The sequence below is a fragment of the Uloborus diversus genome, chromosome 5 (assembly GCF_026930045.1).
Source record: "Uloborus diversus isolate 005 chromosome 5, Udiv.v.3.1, whole genome shotgun sequence".
Lineage (NCBI taxonomy): Eukaryota > Metazoa > Arthropoda > Arachnida > Araneae > Uloboridae > Uloborus > Uloborus diversus.
This window is the reverse complement of record NC_072735.1, coordinates 80,564,328-80,590,734: the sequence shown is the minus strand read 5'-3', so window position 1 is coordinate 80,590,734 and position 26,407 is coordinate 80,564,328. Positions and strand designations below refer to the sequence as shown.

The 26,407-nt window shown below is 32.2% G+C and overlaps 1 protein-coding gene across 1 annotated transcript; it reads left to right on the top strand.

Annotated features, from left to right (window-relative positions):
• The first annotated feature begins 1,342 nt into the window (after window positions 1-1,342).
• Window positions 1,343-25,223, top strand: LOC129221891 (malignant T-cell-amplified sequence 1-like). Its single transcript, XM_054856263.1, has 6 exons — window positions 1,343-1,480; window positions 7,761-7,913; window positions 14,732-14,832; window positions 17,475-17,608; window positions 19,307-19,374; window positions 22,872-25,223. The coding sequence occupies exons 1-6, from the start codon at window positions 1,470-1,472 to the stop codon at window positions 22,951-22,953; spliced, it is 549 nt and encodes a 182-aa protein (XP_054712238.1). The 5' UTR covers window positions 1,343-1,469; the 3' UTR covers window positions 22,954-25,223.
• Window positions 25,224-26,407: the final 1,184 nt, after the last annotated feature.

Sequence of the window (26,407 nt, the reverse complement as noted above, 5' to 3'; positions counted from 1 at the left end):
ATTTCATTCCAAGTATACAAAAAACAATCACAATTATAGATAACAAGATAACACATGAAAATATTGACAAAATAAAGAAAAGTAAGGGCAGAAGTTAAATTTGCCACCTCAAGGACAAAGCCGATCACAGCACTTGGATACCAAGAATCCAAGTTAGAGCAAGGGGATATTTCGATAATTGGGAATCTGGTGTGGTCGTCTCATTTTTTGCGTAAATAATTTCATTTTGGTAACCTTGCTGATTAAATGTAACCCTATGTGAATAGGGAATCTGAAACAGAATTAAAAAAAAAAAAATCTACTAGATTTAAATCACAACCTTTTCTATCGCTCAAAACTTAGAAATGTCAAGAGCGTTTTGGGGGAGACTTTTCAACTGAAGTGGAAACATAAGAAAACAAAGAGCTTCACTTCTCCAAAGATTTATCTCCAATGAAGAAAGATCGCCAGATTCCCAATTGTCAAAATATCCCCATTCATTTTTTTAGCACAAGACCAAACTTCATTGTTTGACAACTTCAACAAAAGTTAGCATAAATCACTCAAGAATATTTCTTATAGCTAAGTGTCACACGTTTCAATTTTATACCTGTCCTTTTCTTTTGTCCAAGCAGTTTTAAATGAAGAAAACGTTTATAAAAACCTACTAGTTGAAGAAAGTTTTTAAAAAAATCACGTCAACAAGGTGCATTTTAAAAAACATTTAGTGTAACTTGAAATTAAGTATTCATATTTTTGTTTAACGTGTGATTTAGTCGAAATATTTTAATTTAAACTGTATGCAAAACCTCCCCTTCGAAGTAACTTTCCTCAACTCCAGATAAAAGATAAACTTACCTTACATTTATACGGTTTAAAATCTAAGTAGGAAATTTTCTATGTAAGTTCCCACATGTCAACTGACAAGAAAGAACGTAAACAGAAACTTAAAAAAAAAAGATTTGATTGTTTGATTTATTATGGTTGCATTCGACGAGAACGACCACGAGCAACCGGTTAACTAATCACGTGGACAACTAATGATCACGTGCTCCAATCAACCAATCAACAGCTAAAAATGGTAACCGGTGAGGTAACCGATAGATGATAGAACGCTGCGGTTTACCGGTTACTTACCGGTAGACCGGTGAGGTTCGTCGAACGCAACCTATTATTACGAGAGAGCAATTTACATTGGAGTAGCACTACACCGAGTTGTAATCTAGACTCCAGCTAGCTCTATGAAAGAATTGGCAGCCCCTACTTTTGGTGCGAAATGTTATCATGCTCGAAAAATTGGCGGCACTCTATCTATGTTCAGTATTACTGTAATCCAAGGGAGCCGCGAAGTTGCCAAGAAGTGCATAAAGTCATCAATATGGTAACCATAAATCCAGATTGCTTCTGCCTGCATGGACTAACGTGTCTGTAGTTATTTAATTTATTTAGGATTTTAATCCCTGTTTAGTTTTTCTTGTTTTGAATCAAGAATGTTTAAAAAGTAAGCATTTGTTTTGGAAAATAAGTATCTTTGAACTGTTTTTGTCTCGCATGTGTAGCTTTTTTTCCTGCTACGAATTTTAGGTATTTTGCATATGCAACATGTAAAACCCCCCTTGAGCGGACACCGGCGTGAAAAAGAAATATGTATATATTTGTTTGCGGAAGAAAAGAGGGGTGTTCGCAAAGCAAATTTTTTGTTTATTTTTCTTCAGATTATTTGCACAAATTATCGTTCATACTTATCTTTGAAATAATTTTTTACTTAAAGAAAAGGATTATTTGCATAAATTATTAATCATTTTGTGAAGTTATGTGTTTTATAATTATATGCTCATCCTTGTTAATTACTAGTGAATTGGAAACTTATTCGAAAATTCAACGATATTTCGAAGGTAAAATTAGTATAGTTTTATTTAGAAAGCTATGCATACAAAAAAAAAAAAGAAAAAAAGTTTCAAGTAAAATTATGCATACTATTTTCAATCAAACTTCATAATTCTACAGCAAAAGACTTTCTTGAAGGATCGTTATTTCATACTGAAAACCCACTTAGGTCATCTTTTTTCTGAAAAATTTGGTACGTCTACCCACATTAATTGGTTTGTTTTTACTAAATTTGGTTGTCTCACCCCCTCCCCTTCCTCGTTGTATTTTTCTTGAAAAAAATAAAATCATTTTTCTTCCAAGTTACTGTATAAGCTTTTCAGATGTGATGCTGATGGTGATTTATTCAAATACATCACAATTGAAGAAGGTTTTTTTTGAAGTATCAAGGTCTGACTGCTGCAGATATTCCTAATGACAACTGGTTTTACTATCAAGCCATTCTTGTTATGATACATTTAAGCATGGAAAATTTCCTGTCCGGAATAATTTTCTTTCAGTAAAAATGAAGCGTTATTATACTACCGTGCATCAACTGGCATGCAGGAAATAAGTGAGGTTGTCCAGCATACTGGGTAATTAAAATGATCCAGCATTTATTTTGTAACAAAAAGAAGATGGAAAAAATAGTTTGTTTTGTCAGGATTACAAAAACATTTAAACAAGAAGGGAGATGAAGTTGGTATGTGTTAGTTATTTATGTAGGCCATTCATTATCGATTGGGGTTTATGCTGAGAAAGTAATTGATTCATAAGCAATCAGACTATAAATGATTGCATTGTTTTAATTTAATTTTATATAAAATTAATCATAATTGATTTGATTTTTGTAAGATTAATAAAAATAGCATTGATAATTAATAGTTTAATGAAATTTAACAAGATAATACATAGAACATACATTTAAAAGAACATTTTCAAAGTTAAACATAGGATGAGGTGGGGTACGTTGGACCGGTCTTGATTATTTTAATACTATTGATATTTTTTATTTTATTTTATGACTACCAAATAGCACCTATGGTCATACAAATCCTATAATGAGATCACATGTTACAGTTATATTGAACGAATTTTATTCCAGAAAGTTATTTCAGTAGGCATGAGTAATTTTTGGAAACAGTAGCTAACTTTATTTTTTTCGATGGTTTTCATCAAGATTGCAAAATAAAAATTGAACTAATTCTGAAAGTATTCTTTTAGTTCATAATAATCAGCAATGTTTTCATTTTTTAGCAAAAAGAAAAAAATTATAACAGCACTTTTTCAGACCAAGAAAATGGGTAGGTTTGGTCCACTCTTTTTGGGCGACATTGGACTGGACCATCCTACCCCACATAATTTTAAAACTTTTTTTTTCTTAAATCTCTATAATTATAACAATATTCTCACTGTATGTATATTGTACATTAATTTCATTTCATGTTATACATGTTTCAAAATGATAATAATAGAAACTTAGTTCAAGAAAAGCAAAGATATATTTTATAATTATTTAACAAAAGTTATTCTAAATTGTTACTAAGAGTATTTCACCTGTTTTCCCATTTATATTTTCAAATATACGTTTAAATTTTTGCGGACAATTGTTTTCTAAGTAAAATATGCAATACATGCTATAATAAAGTTCCTATATTAAACAAATTTTTATCTTAACAAGCATTCTACATGCAAACAAAATAAAGTAGAGACGTACCGAGTAGCACTTTGGCCGAGTAGCCGAGTACCGAGTACTCGGCCTTTTACTACTCGGCCGAGTACCGAGTTACCGAGTAACTCGGCCTTTCACTACTCGGTCGAGTTTCCCAGTACCAATTATGTTGAAAGAAGGACCACCGACATACACCCATGAATTTTGAACTTATTGAAATAGTAGTATAGACCTCCTTGTCCATATAATAGTTTTTAAACTAAATTCCTGCTGAAATTTAACTACGAAATTTTGCAAAAATAATATTGTTTAAATTAAAAATGAATAAATAAAAGGTATGACTTATCAAGTTGGAATTAAAACAAATTATACAAATTTATTCATTATAGGTCTAGTTCGCTAAACATAAATAATTTTTAAAAGCAAAAAAACCAATGTGCAGGAACACTGCAGACACGTTTTTCTGTGTTACAAGGATCGTCTTTTCAGTGCATAACATGTGAACTAAAGACTGTAAAGGCATACGACAAAAAATTCGACTTTTGCTGGATGCCTTTAAATCAACAAGCTCACATTTTGTGCATTGAAAAAGAAATTCCTCGTAACGCCAAAACATGTGTCTGCAGTGATCCTGCACTGTGCTTCTAACGTTGTTTTATTTCCTTTTATTTTTAAAACTAAGGTATTTTTATATATCTTATAACTAATTTTAATTTGTAGCAAAAATTCCATATTTGCACAATTTTCAACAAAAAATTTTTATTAACTTTCGAGACATTCGAACCAAGATTTATTTCATTGAAGTATTTCAAACTTCATTATTCTCAAAGTTTAAATTTGAATTGTAAATGGTTGCAGAAAATTATATATGCTTGAGCTTTTTTGTAAATTTTAATGTATTCAATTTTTTGCAACTACTCGGTATTGGCCGAGTATCTGATCAAAATTTGGCCGAGTACCGAGTACTCGGCATATTGGCCGAGTACCGAGTAGTTACCGAGTACTCGGTACGTCTCTAAAATAAAGCAAATAATTGATTAAAGGAATACAAAAATATATACTTAAGATTAGAAAACCCAGTCCAATAAAAGTGCTACTTCCAAAGCTCAAGAAGTAGCACTTTTACATTTCCAGATATCATTTAACGCATCTTTAGTTAACTTTAACCTGCATTAATTGTCTCATGAATAGTCAATAATTGATTTTTCTTATGAATTAAAAAATAATTGTGTACTAATGGTAAATACTTTGCTGTTTTTAAATAAAGATGATTTATTAATTAAAATCAATTTAATATGGTATATTGATCTTTGAGCTCCATATTTTTCACTCTACACACAAAAGAGAATAAGGTAGTTACAAAGTTTGATAGTATTTATCACTGAAATTATAAAAAATGTTGTTTGAGTTATGTGGATCAACATTAGGGTGGGCCGAAATAAGCCGAAATTTTTTTTTTTTCGAAATCAATTTTTGGATAGTGCGCAAAAGTTGCGTGATGAGCTAGTTAGCACTCACAAAAAATTTCTTGGATATTAAAAAATATCTAGCCGGCGCTATTCGACACTAAAAAACCGAAAAAAAATGAGAAAAATGCATTTTTGTCGAAATTTTTTTTAAAAAACTAAATTCCAAATATTTTGATGGAATGCACCGAAAATGTTATATAATGAGCCAGTTCGAGCCCATAAAATGTTTCATTAATTTTAATGAGCATTTAACCGCACCTTTCGGACATCAAAAAATATGAGAAAAATGAAAAAATATTGAATTTTTTTAAAAACCATTGTGAAAATTATTTTTCAAAATTAAATCATAGACTAATTAATTAAATAGCACTATTAATCATAGTAATTATTATCACGCAATAATATCATACATTTCCTAGAATTACATATAAAGATAGTAAAATTTTGAAAAAGAAATATCCAAATTTGATTTATAATACCTCATGCATAATGAATATTATTTTTTGGAATAATATTGTCTCTTGTTATCAAATGATGGAAGCTCTTTCCTAGCTTGAAGTTTGGCAGGAATGTATCCATCTTGTGCAGTTTCACCACGAACTTATATTGCAGCTTCGTTTATTAGTTTCACACAACGTTTCACAGCTTCCGTGTGACAGGGAAATTTCTCGAAACAGCTGTAGGCTGTTCTTTGTACATTTCTTTCAATTGTTGGTCTTTTAGATGCATTGTAAGAGGTGGCTCTGCTGCAACACAGTTTGCCCAATGGACTAAATCAGCATAATCAATGACTTCAAAATTGAGTTTAGGACGCTTAAAAAATCGTAACCATCCGAGCTCTTCGTCTTCTTATTTCTAGAGTTCAAAATGCACCTAACAGCTAATTCCCGAATGCATTTTCTTGAGTCAAACAACATTGTCAACAGTAGCTGTTCAGGATGAGCAAAATATGCATTATTTGTTACCTTATCCACTTTTCCAATAGCCATCTGTCCTTTGATCAATTAGAAATTGTTTTTCTCTATCAGGGACTTTTGCTTTTTTTCTGCAATTACACGAATATAAATCTGCGCATTTGCAGGCACAAATGTCAAACAAAGTCGTTTCCTCTGCTTTAAATTTGCCTAGCTTTGATTGTAAAAGTTGCGTCTTTATATTTTTAGCATTTTTTGTTGCGCTATTATATTTAGAATAATAAGATAAAATCATGGCAATCACTCTTCTTATCGAAACAAGGGGAAGGGAAGCACGCCCCCAAATATCAATAACTTTTTTTGCAACTACAGCGGCCACACTTGCTGAAGATGGTTGCTTACTTCCTTCTCCCTTTATTTGCATCTTAGTGATTTGATAACATCTGATAATGTCCTCATATGTTGGAAGAAATAAAGCATCGGGAGGAGACAAATCTCTTCCAGGTCCAAATAGAAGACTACTTGTGCTTGCTCGCAATACTTTCTTTTTCGCGCGTTTCTACATAACAGTCGTGTTGTATACCAAAACAAAGATAATAATGCAATGACATTCAAAATGTCAGGCTCCCGTTTAAAAGACTTCCGAGGATTCACATTTTTTTAATATTCAAGGGCTCTATTTGTCAAACATATATAAAATAGTTATAACATAATCTTAGCAATAATGGAAGCAGTTGAGTGCCGTTTATTATCCAGGAGAAACAATTGGAACCGAAGATTAAAAAATTAGCATCTTATGTAACTATTTTTTATTTAAGTGTATGCATTTTTTAAAATTGGCGAACAAATGTCGCATAAAATTGATTGAATTTTCACTGTTTTTTCTAAGTGACGTATTGCGTAACATTTCAGTATTTACTTATTTTGAAACTACTTTAAAAAAAAAAAAAAATTTTTTTTCATTTTTCCCATGTGTCAGTCTTAAAGGAGCGTAGCTAAATATTCTACGAAATGTATAAAAGTCTTTGAGGATTTCAACTAATTCACTGACAGATACTTCTAATGTTTGCTGAAACTAGCTTCAAGTTTTTATTTTTAACCCCCCTCCCCCCATTTTCTCTTTTTTTTTTTTTTTGAAAAAAGTGCATTTTTGCCCTTTTTTTCAGTTTTTCAAGGTCAAATAGCGCCGGCTAAATATTAAAAAAATTTAGCGAAATTTTTTATGGGTAATAACGGGCCCATATAACAACTTTTCCGCACTATCCAAAACCAGATTTCCAAAAAAAGTTTTTTCGGCCCACCCTAATCAACATGCCCCTCCAGGTGGACCAAAGTAGGTACCCCTCCCTTGGGGTATATTGGTCCACTTTACAAGGTTCTGTCAAAAAATTAATGTAAAAAAGGTTTATCAATTCAACATTTCCAAAAAAATCTGTGGTATTGAGAAGTGTTTAGTGAAACTTATTGTAGAAAATCAAACTGCTCATTAAATTTTTTGATGAGATAAAAAATAAGTAAAAAGCGGACCAACGTGCCCCACCTCCCCTTATGTTTTTGTGTTACATTTTTTATATTAAATGTGTTTTTATGATCTCATTTTTCCCAGCATGCCAGAAAAGACTACACAAGAGTTATTGAAAATCCGGCGAACCCCAAATTTTTCAACTTGCAGCTGATGCAAGACAAAATACTAGTTCATTAATCTTATTAAATGGTTCATAATGTACAGTTTTTCACTTTGTTAATCAGTATCTTATCCAAAAATATTTTTTTATATATAACTCCTTTTTTTGTTGTTTATTTTTTTTTTCGGACTTGGTTTTTGTTTCTCAGTGTTATTTGTTTTATTATTATTTTCAGATTTGACGAGAGAGACCATGTGTCTGGTGTCACACAATTAAAATCTTCTGTTCAAAAAGGGATTCGAACAAAACTACTAGAACAATTTCCATACTTAGAAGATTACATGAATCAAATTCTACCGAAAAAGGAAAATCTTAGGGTTGTCAAATGGTAAGTTTGTTTTATCTTTACTTTCAACAACTTCAAAATGGAGGGTCGGTATTAGCAGTACCCACTCCACACATGATGACTAAACAAAAATTGTAGCCACTAAAAATATTACTAAGCATTCCCTTTAATGAACTAGAAACCTGCCTGTTTTACTAAACTATAAGGTATCTGATGTACCAGATGTAGAAGTCTAGCACTGAAATTTTCCAATATATGTTGCTAACCATCAGTTTAGGGAAAGACCGCTTCTGCAGCACAATCATCTTCCTCTGGCAGCTGACGAAGATTTTCAGCACACAACAATCCAAGTTCCATACACCAATAATTGTTTTGTTTACTAAAACCATGAGTGGAAGCAAAGGGAGGGGGCGGGAGGGTCATGACCCCCTACCCCTTAACTTCCCCCAACATTATCTGTTCACATTGTGTTTAAATACTTTATGAATAAAATGAATGTACAGATGTGATATACCCCCCCCCCCCCCCCATTTGGCGACATCCGATTTTTTGCACAAAATTGAAATATTTTTCTCGCCAATGAGGCGATAAATTTTTAAGCATGGCATCCCTGGTGAAACTAACCTGTGGTTGGCAACGCGAAGGCAAACTTGTTCGAACTTGTTTACTTGGTTTTACGCAGAAGAGATACGTGTTGTTTTGTGCAATATACCTTACAGGAATGCTTATTTTGTGTTAGTTTAGATTCAGTAGTTGTGTTTTGAAGTAAAAACGTTAGAAAATGCCAGTTTCTTCAAACTTGAAGGTTAATTAAAAGTTAACTCCAACATGGTGTGTATCTGTAAGTGGTGTGTATCTGTAACGCGCCATTGTCAGATGAGTCATTCCATTTCAAATCAGGCAGGCAGGTATGAAAAGTGTCATATAACCATCACCGATTTTTTTGAAAAAAATACAGTAGTTACAACTAAGGTACATATGAAATATCCCAGAAGGATTTTGCAAGAAAAAATTTTTTTCTTCAGTTACATCCTATTAAAATTCTGCACAAAATCGGCCATTTTGGAAAAAATCGTCAAAACGCTCTATTTGAAATGGACACTATTTCAAAAGTATTTAACCTATTCGAATAATTCTTTTTTCTAAAAATAAATAAGGACCCATATATCCTCTAGACATCGTTTTTGAAAGTTTAGTTAGGTTTTTTGATAAAGAAAAAAATTCATTTTTGCCGCCAAAAAACTGCATTTTTAGCAATTTTATGATTTTTTTTTCTCCATGAAAAAAAAGTTTTTTTTACTAAACGGAGATGGCAGTCTAAAGCCCCTATATGATAGTTTCATAACATATTTTATTAGAATCCTTGAGTGCATACAGCCTCGTAAATAAAATTTGAAATTTTGAAAATTTTCAAAAATTAGTGATTTTTAAAGTGATTTTACTCAAAAAACCCATTTTTTAAAAATCTAAAAATTGGCTCATTTGTACCCCATATAATGCTTAACTAGTGGATAGACACCGCATCCGGTATTTTTTCCCATAAAATGTTTTATGATTTTTTGAAAGTGACCTTATCGCCTATGGATGAATGTAAAATAAAAATGTCGAATAATTTCAGTCACTGAAAATCTGATTATATTAATGCCTAATAGCTACAAAAACGGTGCACTTTATCAGGAACAACTAAAATTTTACTGACTTTTAATAATATATCAGTAACAAACTGCTTTTGATGAACCAGTCAATTCGTCTTTTTGTAAGACTCTGTGTGTAGTTTATAGGTAGAAGAGCCTTTGGTGATTATATTAATGACTAGCTATGATAATGATGTACTTTATCAGTAACAGTTAAAATCTTTCCTTTTTTTTAAAATAAATATTAGTTTATTTCGTCTCCAAAGCTATGCATTCACCGTTACTTTCATATGCAGCAACAAATCATATTTTTTCTCTTTCAATAGTCATTCTCTTCAACTCAATTACACGACAGGGGAAATCATCAAAGGGAAGAACAATACAATGCATTTAAAACGATTAATTTTAATTTCGTGCTTTGGTTGTCATTGGCATATGTTGTCACATAATTTTTGGATCCTACCTCGTATGATTACTTTTATACGTAAGAATATTTATACTAAATTCAAACCGTAAAACTCACTTGTAGTTTAAGAATTTAAAAAGCCCACCTGTTTTATGAGAGAAGTAATCAATTGAACATGGTTGTAAGTTGAGGTAACCAACAGATCTCACTAAAGGTGACTATTATAGCCAGGGATCCAATTTCTAACAAAAGAAGTGCAGGATCCTTATAGTCTTCAGAACTTGTTTTAATGCTTAAGTGGCCTGAATTCGGTCAAAAATACAAAAATTCGAGTAAAACAAATAAGGAAGTATGGGAGCTCAGCTCCCATAACAATTAGGCGCTGATCAACAGAAAAATATATTTATATAACAAAATACAAAAAGGCGAATTGACTGGGTCATCAGATATTTTGAAAAAAACTGCTGGGTTTTATTCAGAATGGCATAGGAATAATGTGAAAAAAAATTGGACTTCATATTCGAATTCAGTTTTGCGTTATTTTGGTTTTTTTACAAAATTTCAAGGTGTACGAACGCTTTTGGGAGCCACTGAATTAGTCATTAATATAATCACCAAAGGCACTTCTATCTAAAGGCTACACACAGAGTCTTACAAAAAGACGAATGGACTGGGTCATCAAAAGCGGTTTGATATTGCTATATTATTAAAAGTCAGTAAAATTTTATTTGTTGCTGATTAAGTGCACCATCACTGTAGCTATTAGGCATTAATCCATTAATATGATCAGATTTTCAGTGACTGAAATTATTAGAAATTTTTATTTTACATGCATGCCATGGGCTATAAGGTCACTTTCAAAAAATCATAAAACATTTTATGGGAAAAAATACTGGATGCGGTGTCTATCCACTTGTTAAGCATTATATGGGGTTCAAATGAGCCAATTTTTAGATTTTTAAAAAATGGGTTTTTTGAGTAAAATCACTTCAAAAATTGCTAATTTTTCAGAATTTTCAAAATTTTAAATTTTATTTCCGAGGCTGTATGCATCCAAGGATTCTAATGAAATATATTATGAAACTATCATATAAGGGCTTTAGACTGCCATCTCCGTTTAGTAAAAAAAAACTTTTTTTCATGGAGAAAAAAAATCATGAAATCGGTAAAAATGCAGTTTTTTCGCGGCAAAAATGAATTTTTTTCTTTATCAAAAAATCTAACTAAACTTTCAAAAACAATGTCTAGAGGATATATGGGTCCTTATTTATTTTTAGAAAAAAGAATTATTCGAATAGGTTAAATACTTTTGAAATAGTGTCCATTTCAAATGGAGTGTTTTGCCGGTTTTTTCCAAAATGATGGATTTTGTGCAGAATTTTAATAGGCTGTAACTGAAGAAAAAAAAATTTTCTTGCAAAATCCTTTTGGGATATTTCATATGTCCCTTAGTTGTAACTACTGTAATTTTTTCAAAAAAATCGGTGATGGTCATGTGACAGACCCTGCCTGATCTGAAATGGAATGGCTCAGATGATGTTTTGTTTTGGACTGAGTGTGAGGATTTATACCATAAAAAAGTAAGTTCTTTATTTTAGAATTCACATAAAAATTCTCACTTCGGAAATTCTTTGTTTTTTACAAATCCTTGAGGGGTTCTTGTAGCTTTTAACTTTATTTTTACTGTATGTTAATTAATTTTACAAAAATAGTTCGGTTATTTTGTTCTAAAAGTTAATTCTTATCGATGCCACAAATTATTTAGACATTAACGTGCCTCCTTTAGGTACTGAATTTTATGTTAACAATTGAAAGTTCTTTCGGTTGTACTCTTAAAAATGCTGAATTTTATTAATAAATCTGCACAATAATGTTGCATATTTCACACTTAAAACTGTGTCATTATTGTACACTGAACGGAAGGAGCCACCCTTGGGTGTACATACATATGAATATGCATAATATACATAAATATACATAATTGTGACCATACTCCGACTGTAATGTATATTAACAGTCGGAGGGATAACGGACCGAGTGGAGCGAGGTCCTGGCGAGCCAGAGGTCTCATAGTACTTTCGTAATGAGACCGAGGCAGGGCCGGCGAGCCGAGGTCTCATTACGAAAGTACTATGAGACCGAGGGCTCGTATCCCGGAGAAATGATGAAAAAACAATTAATGCATTAATTTCGACTTGTAATTAATACAATAATTTATTTCATTGTATTTTAATATGTTTACGAAAAACCTCGGCCCTGTACATTTTCGAAGCATATATTCGTGATGTTTTTTGTTGTGCTTTTATGTTGTTTTTATATATATTGTGTTCTGAAGTGCTTTGATCATGTTTTTTTATCTGATTTTTTCCTGTTGGCGCTAAAAAAGCATCGCTAAGAACGATGTATGACATATGTCGTCATACATCGTTTTCTTGGCAACGCTTTCTTGGCGCCAACAGGAAAAAGTCGCCAAGGGTGGGGTATATCACATCAGTTCCAAAATGAATGCTTTCCATCATCTTTTAAATTAATAAATTATTTTTAAAAGTAAGTGTTTCGAAAAGCTATTCTTGATGAAACTAATTATCCAAGTTAATGCTCTATTAGGTATTGTATTGGATTTGGTGCTTTTATCGACACCCAAGCAGTTTCAGAAATTTTTCTTACCCAGAAACGTGGCGCGTTCATCATAGAGGGGGGGGGGGAGGGCGTCATTCTTCAGCATGACTCCCCCTTAAAAGGGTAGTTTGTATCCACCACTGCCTTTAACAGGTTGAGTTTGCGCCTATGAACTACAATTGGGGAGTAGTATTATTTGAACAAAACTTGCTGAATCATACCGATTACTTCAAGAAGCTTATGATGAACAAGCTCCATCGCAAAATTTGTGGGAAGGATGGTTTCAGCATTGCAAATCTGCTGAATTTCATAGAAAGGCAATGCTCTGTGTTTTAGTGGAAAAAGAGGGGCATTGTCTGTTATGATATGGGGGAGGGCTGTTAAAACCTGGGAAAATGGTTAATACTAAACATTACAAGCAACAATTGACCAATTAGAACAATTCATTGGTTAAGAGAAAGTCAAAATGCTGAAAGAAGCTGCACAAAGTTATTTTTCACCATGCCCAGTGCTCCATCACATGGTTCAAAATGGGTTCCAGGCATGCTGGAATCACTCAGATTGAACCTTCTGTCTCATGTGGCTTACTCATCAGACTTGGCTCTTTCTGATTATTTTATTTTTGCACTGATGGGAGTTGAGCAGCTCTATGGTTCGCACCAAGCAGGGGCGGCATTTCAGCATTCATTTGGGGGGGGGGGGGGGGGATCGAGTTTCCTAAATACGAATTACCTCAGTATGGAACAAAATACATGTTGGCTAACAGCAAGTAATCATGATATGGGGGGGGGGGGGGAAGACTGCATAGTTAAAGAGCCCTCAGAAAAGATATTTGTTGATGCGAGATATGTTTTTCAAAAATAGTAAGTATTTTTAAAAAGTATCTATAAGAGCATACAATGCATTGAGCAACTCAAATGTGTTTCTAGCGGAAGAAAGTGATGAACACTCATTAAATAGAGACACTTAAAGTATGAGCGTAACACTGAATGTAAAATACCACGACATTTTCTTGTGCAGGGCCACACCACTGCACGGGCCTCTCATAACCATCTTTACAAGAACGAGATATTTAGCCTATATGAGAAAACTACGTTTTTCGTTAAAATTAACCATGATTCTTTATCAGTTTTTTTCTGTTCTGAAAAGGCCGGTAAAGGCTTGTTGAATTTCTAATAATTTAAAAAACGGAATAATTGCTCTTGTCTGGAAATCGTCAAGTTTCATCAACCATTACGGAGAACCAGCAAGATTGTTTTTCTGCAACTTCGATTGGCGATTTACGTAAATTGAATTTGCTCACTTTTTACCATCCCTCTCAAAAAATTTGGGGGTGCGACCGCCCCCTCTTGACCCCCTATTTGCCGCCCCTGACACCAAGATGTGAAAAAATTAACCTTTTTGCAGCTAAAGACGATTTTTATTATTAGTGCTGTGTTGGTTACAAGCTGCTTTTCAGGTGGTGGAAATGTATACCAATAATATTTTTTATCGTCATGAAGCATTTTGATTAAAGCACTTTTTATCTTTTGGCTATCAAATAAAAAAAATTCCAGTTTTGACACCTCTAATGTCTGGTACTTTTAAAGTGGGAGTGATGAATTAATTAATGCTTAGACATATTGTTTTGTAGACTTATTATTTAACTATTAATTTGAAATTCATAAAAAACACAAGGTGAAAAATGAATTTCTGAAGCATACTTGAAATTAAAGTGTAAAATGGTGTAAGTTACATTACAAAGCAAATCTTTTATGTTGTTTGTTTTCATACGAAAAATCTGTTCAATGTTTTTAATTTTTCCTGTATAAGAATCTTGCTAGGCTATGCTAAACCAATTAATGTTTTGATTAAAGCACTTTTTAATCTTTTTCAAATAAAAAAAATTCCAGTTTTAACACCTTTTCTGGTACTTTTACAGTTCATGAATGAATTAATGCTTAGACATATTGTTTTGTAGACTTATTATTTAACTATTAATTTGAAATTCATATGAAAAATGAATTTCTGAAGCATACTTAAAATTAAACATTACAAAGCAAATCTTTTATGTTGTTTGTTTTCATACGAAAAATATGTTCAATGTTTTTAATTTTTCCCGTATAAGAATCTTGCTAGGCTATGCTAAACCAATTAATGTTTTAAATTTTGTTCATTTTTTTTTTGTTACAGCAATTATTGTTGTGTTTTCTTTATTTTAGTCATGATCACATTGAAATAATTGTTGGAGCTAATGGTGAACTCTTGTTTTTTCGCCAACGAGAAGGACCATATTTTCCAACACTTAGATTGCTGCATAAATGTAAGATTTCTATAATGTCCATTTATAACAGTGGTGTATTATTTGATGTAAGGATGCTTCTTTAAACTGTATATTAATTTGCTTCTATTATTGGCACCAAGTACAAGTAGCTGATTTGTCGCCATTGTTTTATCTCTTAGTAGAGAAAGTAAAGTATTTCTCGCACACACAATTTTAATAAGAAATAAAAAGTGTCATAAAAAGAAAGAGAAGCAAAAGGGAACCAGTCACTATTAAAAGCATTCATTTATTTCAAGATGAGGGTCAAATATTTGAAATTCTCTTAAGAATGATGATCTTTTTTCTTTTTTATTTTACACCAAATGCTCAATTGTAAAATTATTAACTTCTATTCCAAAATAACTGAGGACATATTTTAAAGTTGTAACAGCACAGCCTATTTGCAATAATAATAAAAAAAAAAAGTGTTACATATTTTTCATTAAAAAAAAAGTGGATTAGTAGCATCAATGACATAGATTTTTTTCAGCAGAAAAAATATTGTAGCATTTTTTGAAATATTTGATTCTTGAACACTGTTGATTGGTTTTTGCCATTTGTTATTGTTGTATGTTGATAAAAAATGAACTGTAGTTGACAATTCATGACTACGGCATTGGAATTGAATTATAATGTTATTAATGTAAAAGTGACAGACGATTTCAATAACTACACTAATATTATAAAGAGAGAGGGCAGATTTTTGTGTGTTTATATGTTCAAGGAAATCTCCGGAACCACTGCACCTATTTGAAAAATTCCTCCACTATATGAAAGGTGCTTTCTTACTGAGTGACATAGGCTATAATTCGAAAAAATCCGATAAATAGTTCTTTTTTTATTCCAATTTAGGCCCAAATTTCACATAAATTCCCGAATATGGGAGTAACAAATACTTGTACATATTAATGTTATGTATTGTTGAAAAACAATTTAATTCAATGCTCTAACTTAATTACGGTGGGAGTAATTTGCGTTTTTAGCTCGAACTTTCTTAGACTTAGCTGAAATTTAGGTACTACTTTCTTCATTAAATCTATCAATAAAAAGTGAAGCAATTGTCCCACAGTTTTTTTTTTTTTTTTTTTTTTTTTTGACACCGTTGGAAAAAGCGACATTTTTTACTCCAGATCTCTCTCGACCTATGGTCAAAAAACTTAGTTTCTATCTATTAATCTTAGCTTCTATTCTAAAGGAGAAATAGTTAAAAGCGTTTTAACTCAAGTTGAAAAAAATGTCATTTTGATTCAGGTTGTCAACCATTTTATTTTTGCCTTTCCACGGTTACGCTTTTTGAATTCATTGTTTCTTTCCTTATTTTGCATTTAATTTCTCAAACTTATTTTATGTCGTGTTTCCATGGTTGCACTTTTAAAACCCATTTTTTGCATTTTAATTTCTAAAAAGTATTTTAATATCTGTCGTCATTGTTTGGAAGGATAATTTTGCATGGTGTTTTTTTTTTCTTTTATTTAAGCCTGATTGTTGAATATATGTCAATTAACACAATTTTTATTCTCAAGTTGACTGGGAAAATCCGGGCAATGCAGCTCTTAATATATAAAGATTTGAAAGCTCCTGTTAATGTGATTTTATACTTTTTGTTTTTTTGGCGAAACATTTATTATTGCCAAAGAAAAAACATCCGCTTCACTTGCAAAAGGGCTGGGTTCCGATTGTGTGGTCGCTTGGCGCGTAGCAGTTCAGTCTAGGATTATTGTTTTAAGGCAACCGGTAATGTAATTCATTGTTTTGTCGATTTGTTTTAAAAGAAAAGAAACTTTTGATTTGTTTTTATCCGAGTGAAATGTACGACATTTTCTTCTTTTTTTCTGAGGATGATTCTTGAATGTTTCACTGGACGTTTTTTTTTTTTTTTGGATGGATTATAATAGCGTGGTTTCTGGGCGAGTTTGGTGAAAAACAAGAGTTGTGGAACTACTTTTACATTTGAAAGATATTATTTGATGTCTTTTTTTGTTTATTTGGCAAAATATTTTAAATTGCAGTAAAAACTGCTTCACTAGCTAAATAGAGTTTTAAAGCAACTGTAAATCTAGTTTAATGATTTGAGGAAAAGTTTTAAATTCTAAAGAAACTTTAATAATTTTCTTTTTTTTAAAAAAGGTGTGTACGCATTTTATACAAAGAAAAATGATCATTTCACATCAGAGGGGGAGGGGGCGTCAATTTTTTTATTCAACCGACTTTCATTAACTTTTTAGCACAGGCATCGCTGTGCAGGTACTAAATAAAAAGGATTATCTAATATATCAAAAGACTTATTTTACATAATAAGACGTTAGAGAAGATGTCAGTTTTTTAAAAATTTTATTCATACATTTGTAATGTAGGATGTTGAAATTGCTGTAGAAGTGAAAGGTATTATCTTCCTCCCTTGGTTTCCAGTCCGTGATGCAGGCATTCTTAATTAAGAGCATTTTGGCCTTGACATTAAGTTAACAATATATTTTTCTGTTTTCAATTCTTAAAAAAATTAGTACAACTAGTGTTTTGAAGTAGTATTTTATAGTAAAATCACGGGTGTATGTAAATTACTGTTTCATAAAATTTAGTATCATCTGTTTGTGTTACAAATTACATTATGATTATTATGTGAAATTCTATTATTTTGACTCTAGATCCATTTATCTGCCCTTGGGAGCAAGTAGATAGAGGGGCTATCCGTTTTGTTTTGAGTGGTGCCAATATCATGTGCCCTGGTCTTACTTCCCCTGGAGCTAAAATGACATCTGTTCCAAAAGGTACAGTTGTGGTGAGTACTAATTGTTGCTTTCTTTTATGGATTAAAATTGTGTTCATTATTCTTATCATTAAATGTCTTAATCTATAGTTCTGTATCATTTAAGGACAGTTTGTCCTTAAAGGTAGTGTACAACTAATGTTATTTAGGGTCTTTTTATAAAGAATACAAGTACAGTGAAAACTTCTTACAACAAACTTAAAGGGGCGCAGATTTTGTTCATTGTAGTGGCAATTGTATTGTAATGCAATTCTAGCAATGTTTTGGCAATTAAAACTAGACTGCACATTTGTTTCATTGAAATGCTTATTTCCTTATATTGGTATTCGTGGTAATGAGAATTTACTGTTCCATACTAGGCGTACTTACATTAACCAAAATCTAGCTCATGCTTAAGGTGACCATATGGCCAGTTTTCAGGCAGCCTGTCCCATCAAGACGCAGAAATGTCCTCTTTTCTGAAAATTAGCAACCTACTCTAGCAAATTAGGAGGAGGGGAGAAAAAGTGTTAGAAACTTGAGAATATAGAATGGCGATCAAGTTAATCACATTTGTGGCAAAAATGACAGCAACTGATCCAGCAAAGTAAGCATAAACATGCCATTAGTTGATCAGTGTGTAGAAAAATGGTTACCATATTTCCCAAATATTAACCAATTTTTACCAAAAAACATGTCAAAAGTCCTTAGATTAGATGCAATACACCAGACATCACCCCCTAGGGCCCCCTGTTCATTCACTTGGGGACTAACCAGATGGGAGTCTCTCAAGAAATATACCATTATTACATCCAGAGACTGCAGTTTTGTTCTTATTAGAACTCATCAGTTTGGATTAGTGAATAATTGAGCTGGAGGCAGATGTCATCTCATTAAAGCTGAAAGTGTCAACAAATTGGTAGATAAAGTAAAATTATCTCACCTGTGAGTGTCCGCAGCATGGTGCGGTTGGACTCGTGAATTGAAGGCAAAGCTTGGGTATTTTTCAGTAAGTTATCGCCCCTAAGACAGAGGGCTAAGGCCAGAAGTACATGCAATGTACCAGACAACTTGATTATCACATCCAGATACTGCAGTTTTGTTCTCATAATAACCAGGGGCGTGCACATACATTTTGGGGCCCATCAACAAATGACTTTACCGGATCTCCCCCCCCCCCATATTGTTTACCCCTATATTTCGAACCAAGTTTTTAAAATATTGACCCCTTTCAGGCTTGTGTACAAGCCAACAAGTGTGTGCCCCCCCCCCTCCCGTGCACGTCCCTGATTAGAACTCATCAGTCTGGATTACTGAATGACTGAGCTGGAGGCAAATGTCATCTGCCAAAAGGTAAGCAAGGTAATAGTCTTCTGTATTTTCTTCCTTCCTCTCACTTGTCAGAAACTCACAATCTTATGAACCCACTCCCCCTTAAAGCGTGGCACCATTTGTGGGTCACCGCTTACTGTCCAACTACGGATCGCATGGAATTTTCAAACATCCAGATAAGATGAATCTATTTGAATAAGGGGGAAAAGTAAAAATTTGATGCGCATAGACTCTGCTTCTGCAAAAGCTGACATTGGTAAAAAATAATAAATTCGTCCATTTCCGGCTGTAAAACGGATGTTTGTCTTTCCATACAATCGTTGGTCAGACAGTAGGTAAATGACTTTCAGCTTCTCAATTTTCTTCCAAGATTTTTAATGCAAATTTTCTATGTTGCAGGCTATTATGGCTGAAGGAAAAGAACATGCACTTGCCGTGGGATTGACCACCATGTCTACAGATGAGATGTTAGTATATAAGAAACTAGTTCATTTTGAAATTTAAGTTAAGCTATTAAGCTTAATGTATAGAAATAAAAGTTTAGTGTATCATGAAATATTGAAATTGGAAGCAAAATATTTGGAATTTTAAAAATTTGATTTTCTGAAAGTCTCTGTTTTGTTTTAACATCTAATTGAAGTTATAGGTATATATTCAAATAATAGTTTACTTTAGCAGTAAGTTACCACCCCTAAGCCAGGGCTAAGGCACATCTACATGCAATTTTCCAAACAGCCTGATTATCATATCCAGAGACTGCAGTTTCCTTATTATTAGAACTCATCAGTCTAGATTAATGAATAACTGAGCTGGAGGCAGATGTCATCTCATTGAAGCTGAGCGTGCCAACAAACTGGTAGATAAAGTAGATTTATCTCACCATGAAGTGTCCACAGCATGGTGCGGTTTGACTAGACCATTTTCTCTTTTGTAAGGAAATAGTTTGAAATTGCATAAAAGTTTCCCTTACATGAAATTACTTTCTTGTCATAGTGTATAAGTTTAACTAGAAAAAAAAATCCAACATTGGTGTTTTGAAAATATGGATGTTATTTGCTTTTTTGTGAAAAATTCTGAGCTTGATTTAGAAATTTTAGGACAGTAAGCCAAGGGCACCTGCAGGGGCCCCTCTGAGCAGTGCATTCGACAAAAGTTCTGTAAAGATGCTAATACACACCTTTTTTCTAATTGCATATGCTGCAGGCTAGGGTACACATGGCAAAAAATAGCTGTTTTAATGTTAAAAGTCACGCTGCTATGCATTTTTTAAATCACTGTTGATGTAAACATGATAACAGACAAATTAGAGCCATATTTTAATATACATGTGTATATAGTCTTGTTTTTGGGGGCCCCCTGGAGCTAGGGTGCCCCTAAGCCGGGCTTCATGGGCCTATATGTAAATCAGGCCCCCTCAAAAAAAAAAAAAAAAAACAACTAGTAACAATGTTTCAAGTTATTAAATAATAAATTTATTATTGTTCTTTTTAAAATTAATCCTTCACGGATTGTGGCATTTTATCGAATTAGTTGGAGGAAACTTAATGAGCCAGTCTTGGTTTACTGTAGGTGGAATTGAAGTGGTAAAAAAACATTTTTTATAATTAAAATTATTAAATGGAGAAGAAATTGAAGTGAAATGTGAATAGCACTGTAGCTAGGAGGGGGGGATTGACATCCTCTAAATTCAGCACAAAGCTTTCAGTTTAGTTTAAAATTAAAATTATTTTCTTCTGTCCCTTCTTTTGGTTGCAATTATAAAATTTACTTCTAGTTTGAAGTGAAAACTGTCTGTGGATGCTTTGTTGTAAAGGTAAAATGATTTATTAGTAAAATATGAAATAAAAGAATTAGAAACACACTTTTGGGGTTAAAGAACTAGAACATCTTAGGTGAAAAAAATCTTCTATGGCTTTTGAATCAATGCTATTGTAAATTTGTTTCTCAGTTTGAATTTATTTCTCCATTACTTTTAAGATTATACAGTAAGGGACCCCAATTTCAAACTCCTGAAATCCAGAACTTTTTCCTCAAATATATTTTAAAAACATTTTGTACAATTTTGTTTTCAGTTTTAAAAGTTCAAAATTGTTCATGTTCGGCAATTACTTGTTTTAAACGTAGTACTTTCAGTTCAGCTTTTTTGCAAACTTTTTTGGATGCCACGTTGTTGTTGTTATTGTCTTGTGCCAGCAAGACTGGCAATTTGAGGTGTGCTTCACTTTTCCAATTGTACTGTAATTTGTTGTGAAGTCCGACTTCCATAGTACTCACATGCCATAAGGACCCGTTTATAGGGTGGACAACCATTCACAGTACAATAAGACATTCACATAAAGAAAGGACAGGAGAGAGAAAGTACATCCACGCCCAAGCCGGGATTTGAATCCAGAACCTCCCTATCACAGTCAGACTTCTCTGACCATTAGACAAGGTGTAAATAGTCTTATACGCAAATAGTCATTATGCTGCAATTGTGCAGCAATCTTTTAACATCCACTGTCAGTTAATGATAATTATTTATTGTATCAATTGGTACATTGTATAATAATAAAAACCAACATCCGCGGACTGTACCGCCTTGCATATTATCTTTGACTTTTGTTTTAGCATAATGAAGTACACTTTCATTCAGATTGATCAAAAAATAAAAGAAATTTAGTCCCAACATTACGTGACAAATGCCGCACACCTATTTTTTGAGTCGGGATCCAAAATACGGAAAGGTCACAGTCCTGACTGTATTTAGCGTCCCATACTGTATTATAAATTCAAATCACATGTGAGTTGTGCAACCCACTGAATTTACTAAATGCATTCTGACATCATTTAAAAAGAAAAACCATACAAAAAAAAAAAAAAAAAGTTGATTATGTGCTGCGTTCTTTTAAAAGACATAAAGCTATCATAGGAAAATTAAAAATTTTAGCTGTTTCCACTTACCACAAAGTACAAAATTTATGGGGATAATGGAAACACCTGAATTTCACATCAAAAAATAGCTGGTAAATTGAAATTCATAACTAAATGTTTTTAGTAAACTTCATGTCTAATAAAACCAGTTGAAGTCCGTTACTTTGCATTTATAGATCTGCTGGAGGGTAAAATGTAAGATCATTAAACAATAATTTTCAGCAAACATTTCTTTTAAAACAAAGTGAATGAGTTAAAATCCATTGTATTGCATGAAATTCACCAACAGCTGGTCAATCCAGCCGGGGACTGCAGTTTCATGCTTATTAACGCTCATCAGCCCGGCATAGGAAACGACTGAGCTGTAAGTGAAAAACCTCTTAAGGAAGCCAAGAGTGCCAAACAAACTGGTAGCTAATACAGAACTAGTACAGACCAGAAGAGTGACCGAAGCAATGGTTCGTTTCAACTCTAAGATTGAAAGCAAGGCATAGTATTTTCAGTAAGTTATCGCCCTACAGCCAGGACTATGGCAGAAATACATGAAATACACTGACAGCTCGGTCATTCCAGCCGATGACTGCAGTTTCGTGTGTCCATTGTATTGTTATGTATAATTTTATTAATGAGAGCTATCTGAAAAGTTTCCAACCGTGGTATGAAGATAGCAGTCATCAACCAAAGTGGGATTACTTGCTTAGGTGTCTTTTGATAACTCAAAACAAATAGCTCAACATTTTTTGGTTGACTACTATTTTTGTGAGTTGTCCTTCAAAAAAGGGTAAATTTATTGAGGTAATGAACTTTGTAAGCTATTTTGAAGAGAAAGGTTTGCCCTCCTATTTGGATGGATTATTAGTTGGGAGCATCACGCAATGAAGTTTGTGAACTTCAAAGGAAACTATATTAAAAAGTAACAGTTAGTTTGAACTAAAGAAAATATATTTTTTTCCCCTTTTTTTGTTAGGTTGGAAACTTTTCAAACAGCCCTTCTAGCACAGACAGTTGTCAAGTTGTAAAATGATGATGTTTATATCTTTTTTTATTGCAGAGCTAAAGTAAACAAGGGCATTGGCGTTGATAATATTCATTATCTAAATGATGGCTTGTGGCAGATGAAACCTGTGAAATAATTAGAACAGCAAATAGTGTGCATTTTATATTTCTCAATTGATATTTCAGTGAAGAATTTGAATAAGCGAGCTTGTTTCTATTCACAACTCCTTTTGTGAACAGAAAATGTGGAAAACTCTGACATAAATTTCTTTTTCCTGGTCTGGACTTGATATTACAAGTTTGCATTTGCTATGTTGAAATATTGAAATTGTGATATTAATGCCAACTTTTATTTATGCTGTCAAGTCAAATAAAAGCAGAACCTTTTTTAACTTTGGAAACTTAACACTTCTTTGTGTGTGTGTGCGTGTTTTTTTTTTTTTTTTGAAAGGGGGGAGGGGAGGTGGATTGATTTTGATAGACCTTTTATTTGTTCATACTCAAGCTTTAAATCTTGTTATTGTTGAGAAATTGACATATCTCCCAACCTCTTCCCCCTGAAAATATAAATGATAAAGTTTGTGTGACATGCGAATTTAGTGTGTAATCTTTTGTACTGACTTAAGAAAAATGGTGAAAAATTGCTGTATTCTAATACTTCTTTAGCTTTTTTTTTGTGCCAAACGGTAATAATTGTTCAAGGTTCAGCTACCATTAGAAAATAATAATAGTAATGAAATTAAACAATAACTCGGTGCCACTTAACAGAAGTTTTATATTTGTTGAATATTTCAAGGCAAGAAATTCAGTATTATTTCAATTTTAATTTTGCAATTTGCACCACATATTAAGTTTTTATGTGCTAAAAGTGCATTATGTATAACTCATTGTTTGTATGCATTTCTTGGTTTGCTTGTAAGAAATGGAGAGACAATTGGACCCTGTTACATGTAATTAAGTAAAAATCTTAATATCTGATTTATAGGGCTCATAGGTGGCATTTTTGGCTAACTAATGGAACTGCTGGAACTAAAATCTTTAGATTTGTTGATTTCGGCAATTATTATTATTATTTTTTTTTTTGTAGTTAGGAATGGAAGTATGTAATTTTATTGGGGGAAAAACGGTTGCATATGTAAAAAGTAATAATAATAACTTGGAACTTTCGCTCTGTGAGATTTGCACTATATTCTGTCAATACTGCTATAAGCATTAAGTAATATGGGAAGGCAATAGTAGATGTTTAAAGTTTGCTACTCAATCACATCAGCGTTGTAAAATTATAGGAGTCTACTTTTTTTACTTTTTCATGTGCAAGCGAAAGAACGCTTATGCTCCTTGCACTTCTTCATCCTTTACAAGAAGATTATCTTTGCAACTGTTTATCAAGTTTCATTACGAATTAAACAAATGAAAGTTCTTTTTATATTAAAATATTAAGAAGCATAAACTTTATTCTGAAATATAGACACTATATTGGGCATAAAAAGTTACTGAACCATTTAAACGACCATTTATTAAAGCAAAAGAAGTGAAAACAGTTCCTATCACATCAATCTAGTGGATTAAAAAAATAAAAGAAAATCGAGAAAACGTTTAATTAAATGAAATAATATTATGCAATTTTTATATTTATGGTGTTATGTTTAACTAATTGTTTGATACTTCAGGTAAGTATGTTGTAATTTCATTCAATAAAATAGATATAACTATTAGAAGGTTCAGAAAAAAAATCTTAAAAGCTTTTTTTGTTTTTTAACAATCGCTTGGGGCTACCATATTAATGGTAGTTCTACTTTTTAGAACATTTTTATTTTCTAAAAAGTAAACGGTATAATGCATATTGACCCAGAATACATGGCCTTATTTCTCAATTCCCTTCTTCAATTTGAAATGTGCTGAATTAGAAATTTATTGTTATTAAAATTCAATTTATAAACACAAGGATAAAATATTAAACACATAAGTGTGGTTCAAATTATCCCAGATAATGTTTGCTTATTGAAAAGAAAAGAAAAAAAAAACTTTTGCTTGTAGCACACGGCCTGTTTGCATGTAGGAAAGCATACTTAATTTTATCTCCTTTCTGCTGCCTTGTGTGCTATTCTTCAGAAATATTTTACCTGCTTATGGTTTTAAACATTTCTCGTGATTTCATAAAAAAGCACAAAGCATATTAGGAGCCAAAAAGCAAAGCTATTTTTGTTTTTCTACTTCAAAGTTCTACCATTCTGATAAAAGGAAAAAAAATGTTTTCGCTAGGATCTTGGAACTCACTTGAACTATTTTTTTTAAATGAAACATGTTGTAGTTGTTTACATTGATGAAACTATGGGTTTTCTTTCATTTCTTTAATGTAAAAAAAAAGTAAAATTTATATTTGTAAATAAAGTTATGGCTCTGAACACTTCATTTGCTATTGTTTTATTTTGCTGTGTACTCAGTTAATTTTTGTAGCAACTTTACTTATCATCAATCAATTGAAAGAAATAAAAATAACTAGGAAAACTAACATAAAAAGGAGATTACTGCCGTGTGCAGGTAAACGGCAGTATCTACAAAAATGAGTTTTTGAGATATTTGAAGAAACACGTTTTTGATTTCCCACAAACATTAATAAAATATTAAAGTTTAATTTTAGGTGATTCTATATGTTTATATCGAAATATTTTTTTGGGTAATCTGTTTCATTTTGATTTTTTAACCAAAATTTTAATTAATGCAGATACTGCTGTTTACCTGCTCTTCGCACTAGTAATTTTCATCCACTTTTGACTGGTAGTTAGTAGTAACTGCATAATATGCTATTGAATGACCTATAATTACAGATTCGACATAATACGGAGTAGATACGTTATTACGAAGTATATTTATTGCAAAGTGAATAATATATTTTGTTTTAAAACATAAATAAATACCGTGTAGACACTTGGCATAAATTTAAAATAAATGAACTAAATGTAACTTGAAAATAAAAAGAAAATTTTATTTTCTTACATACAAAAATGAAAATAAATGCCTTTATGTATATATGTTGCTTTAAAAAAGATATAACTTAAATATGTATCAAACAAAATGACCTACATACATTTGATAGAGGTTTAATGCAATAACGTATACGTACCTACTCAAATACCAGATATACTTGCTTATTTAAACAGTCCTTGCTAAACAAACTCAGATTTCTAGTTTATATTTTTTGACTTTAATAAAACGTTGAATATTAAAACACTTCAGTAGATTTTATTTTCTTTATATCTCTCCCTCTCTTTTTTTTTATGGAATTTCGAGTTGAGGATGGATTGAATGAGTACTCTTGCTCCTATTTCTAGGCATATATTTTGATTGCTTACGGCATTATCGAAAACTCTTTAATGTTCCTGTGTTGTCACTTGGCAACTGCACGATTCTTTAGGCATTTTTACAAATTATGAAAAATCGCTTAATGTTCCAATAAATCTCTATGGAAATTTAGGCAAAAGAAATGCTTCGTATGTTAGCAATGGCTCTCATCGAACAACTAAAATTGCAGCCGCTTAATATTAAAAATTGCGGAAAATATCGTCCGACAAAACAAAAAATCATTCTATT